The sequence below is a fragment of the Rhincodon typus genome, chromosome 8, assembly GCF_021869965.1.
Source record: "Rhincodon typus isolate 14 chromosome 8, sRhiTyp1.1, whole genome shotgun sequence".
Lineage (NCBI taxonomy): Eukaryota > Metazoa > Chordata > Chondrichthyes > Orectolobiformes > Rhincodontidae > Rhincodon > Rhincodon typus.
The window spans coordinates 41,296,566-41,300,201 of record NC_063339.1 but is presented as its reverse complement, the minus strand read 5'-3'; the positions used below and the strand labels follow the sequence as shown (position 1 = coordinate 41,300,201).

Here is a 3,636-nt window from a genome sequence, read left to right as displayed (position 1 = left end):
GACAGACATTTGCTCACACAATACATGATGAATAGTGAAGATATATTTCCAAATGGAGGAATATATTTTATGATGAATTGCCCTCATAAGGACTTCTTTGCCCTTTTCCTCCTGTTACTTTTCAGTGCAATCCCAGCATCTGTAAGTGATGTAGAGGAAGTCTGCCCTACAGTGGAGCCCGCTGGCCTTGAAGTTTTAGTTGAGCCACCCAGGGTGCATTTGTGTCTTGAGGGTCCTGCTCAAAGGCAGGTGCACCATCCTCAGCTTGAAGTCCCCCGGGTCTGAGAGTAGGCAGGGTGGAGAACGAAGGCTCAGCCCCCTCTGGAATGTCAGGCAAGGAGACTTCTGGAACACACATATGTGGTTTCTCCTCCATCTGGGTGCCTACTGGTATTGCTAAGCACTGATGACTAGAGCGTTGTATTGCAGGTCCCATGCAGACTCTGAGACTGGGGAATCTGACTCTCTATCACAGTCGCTGACCTGTCTATCGGGGCTGCCAGATGATTGTATACCTGAGGCAACAGCATTGGGCCATTCCTTAAACTTTGTCCAGTACCTCTAACAAACCTGCATGTTGGTCAAGTGTTAGCTTGTGCAATTCTATGATGGTTTTAATTGCTGATACCATCAAGCTCCAGGGTGTCTGGCCTCCAGCAGTCCTCCAGGTGCCAGTTACCTGGGGCTATTTTCCACAAACAGCTGTGGAGATGTGGCAGTGAAGTTCTCATCAGCATATGCTCTGGACTCTAACCTAGCTCACATTGCCACCCAGTATCGCAGTGGGTGCAGGGGACAAGGAGGAGCCTCGCCGGTCCATGCTCTGATGGAACTGTGGCTTCTTTCCCAGCAGTGGAGGAGAAGACCCTTTTGGGGCTGACATCTTGGCTGACAAGACTGTGCAGATGCTACTCATACCTGCAGGATACAAAAGAGAGAATGCAACACATATAAGGCATAGAAGGTTGGGGCTGTTAACAATACATTCATATTGGCACCAATGGGAGAATACTACAGCAATAGACAATACTTCTTACTTGGTTGCCAGGACATAGATGTTTCATTATCCTCCCTGTGTGCTCTCAGTCCCTATTGGTCAGGGCCAGAATCCTTTCCACATTGGGATGAAGAGCCAAATGTCAGGCACCCCAGCCTCCATCTTGGATCTCTCTTCCCTATTTCAGGTGTTTTCTCCTGAAATGAGACAATGGGAGGAATTGGGTGAAGATGAAAGTATCTGGCATGGCAAGTATTGCTGTTGCATGTGATAGAAGTGTGGTTAAGTGTCCTAAGTGACTGAGTAGACAGTGCTGAGGGCCTGCCAGGCCAATGATGTGAGGGTTTGGAATGGGAAGAGCAAGAGAGGGAAGATGTTGCATGAAATGAGAGTTGTAGACCCTAAGCCTTGGGAACAGAGGGAAGATGATGGTATTCACCCTGGCAGAGTAAAGAAGGTTGTTGAACTTCTTCCTGCACTGCTGAGTCTTTCTCCGGACTGTGGACACAATACTGATCCTAGTGGCAACATTAGACTAGGCTGGTAGAGTCTGGTATCTCCTCTGCCAATCCTGATGGAGAAGACAGTCCTCTCTGCACCAACCTCTCAACAAGGATCTCCAGGTCTCTGTCTGCTAATTTTCTCTTGTCAGACATGTTTGGAACAAATAACATGAACCGTACAGGGTGGCTCTGGACTGCTAGCACTTGACCAGGTGCACAATGGCCTTTTAAATACTGTGCCAGTGCTAGGGATCCCAGGATATCTGGGCAGCATTGGCACTTCATCTATGGTGAGCGGAAGAATACGCAACTGGGTGCCATAGGGGCATCACACATAGGTAATGAGGTGGGTGTGGGAGATTGTGTGCGAGGACCCACTAGGCCTCATGGACAGAAACACTATATGAAACTCACCAAAATTGACAACCAGAGATTATCATTTCAGAGAATGCACCAGTTTGATTCTAGTCAGTTTTAAGCAGCTTATGGAATTCATCATCTGTCATCACAATAGGCCTTGAGCGATTCAACACAGTGATAAAGGACAGACTGAAAGCTATGTGAACAAATTCCTTTTGACAATAAAGAACAGGATTGTGAGTGTGTGTGTAAATAAATGTAGTTTCTAGCAATGAATCATACTGACCTGTTACTATAGCTTCTTTTTAACTGGAAGTACTCCAGAGGTTAATGAACCAGTATTCATACCCTTGAGAAATTACCTTTTCTTAGTCATTTGTAGGATGCAGACATTGATGGCTGGACAAGCATTTATTACTAATTCCTAATTGCTGTTGAGAAGGTAGCGGTGAGCTGCCTTCTTGAAATGATACAGTCCTTTGGTATATGTGCACTCACAATGCAGTTAGAGAGGAAGTTCCAGGATTTTGACCGAGTGACACTGAAGGAGCAGCATTTTAGTTACAATTCAGTAAGGTGTGCACCGGGGGAATCTAGCAGGCAGTGGTGTTCTCATTGCATGTACTGTCCTTGTGATTGTGGTAGAAGTTGCAAGCTTGGAAGGTGCTGAAAGATGAGTTTTGGTGAGTAGCTGCAGTGTATCTTGTACACATTGCTGTGACTGGATGTTGGTGGAGAGGGGTGCGAATGTTGATGGTGGTGGTTGGAAGTGACAGTCAAGCAGGCTGCTTTACCATGGATGGTGTCGAGCCTCTTGAATATTGTTAGAGCCACAACATTCCAGGCAAATAGAAAGTACACTATCACACTCCTTAATTGTACCTTGTTAATGGTAAACAGGCCTTGGGGAGCTAGAAGGTGAGGTACTCACCACAGAATTCCAAGTCTCTGAGTTTCTGTAGCCATCATACTTATACCATCCAGATCAGTTTCTGGTCATTGGTAATCCCTAGGATATTGATAGTGGGAGTTCAGTAGTGGTAATAATGAACATCACTGGGATTACTCTTTCATTATATTAGATTATTATTATTGTATAAGAGTATTTTTTCTTGTCAGAGATGGACATTGTCTGACACTTGTACGGCACAAATGTTACTTGGTTGTTGTCAATCCAAGGTTGGATATTTTCCAGGTCTTCCTGCATAAGGTCACAGACAGCTTCGGTGTCTGAGAAGTCACAAATGGTGTTGAAAATTGAGCAATTATCACTGATCCTCCCTGCGCTGACCTTGGGCTGAGTTAAATCATTCAAATTGTGCTGCTTGCTGCTCCTCTAATCACACTAATTCTCTCCCACATTTGCTTATTATTGAACATATCAGAAGTAAATGGAGGAGGGAACCAGCCTCTGATTAGAGGAACATTTCCTTTCAAAATCTTCCAGTTCCACTCACTTGTATATTGAACAAAGGCTCAGGGGCCACACAGGGCACTTTTGCAGCTAGCCTTTTGGACAAGCCCAACCTAAATCATCAATATAGATTGTCTATTTATTTTCCGCCATAGAGGATTAACTAAATTAGGAAAAAGAGTTTTGATCTGCACAGAGATCTATGCTTCCCTTAACATCCAGTTCAAAGAAAAGAGATATTCTTGGTACGTAGCCTGTAACAATCGATTCATTGGTATATTACATGTAATGATCATATTTGTCATGCAGAGTGCTTTTCACTTTATTTTCCATAAAGGATGGAGAACATTAATGATAGCATA

The 3,636-nt window shown here is 44.4% G+C and overlaps 1 protein-coding gene across 1 annotated transcript in view; it reads right to left on the bottom strand.

The window, feature by feature from the left end:
• Positions 1-754: 754 nt before the first annotated feature.
• Positions 755-3,636, bottom strand: part of frmd6 (FERM domain containing 6) — a 101,101-nt gene continuing 98,219 nt past the window's right edge. The window contains exon 11 of the mRNA XM_048600112.1: positions 755-918. Coding sequence (XP_048456069.1) covers positions 755-918 — 164 coding nt within the window. The remainder of the gene's footprint in view (positions 919-3,636) is intronic.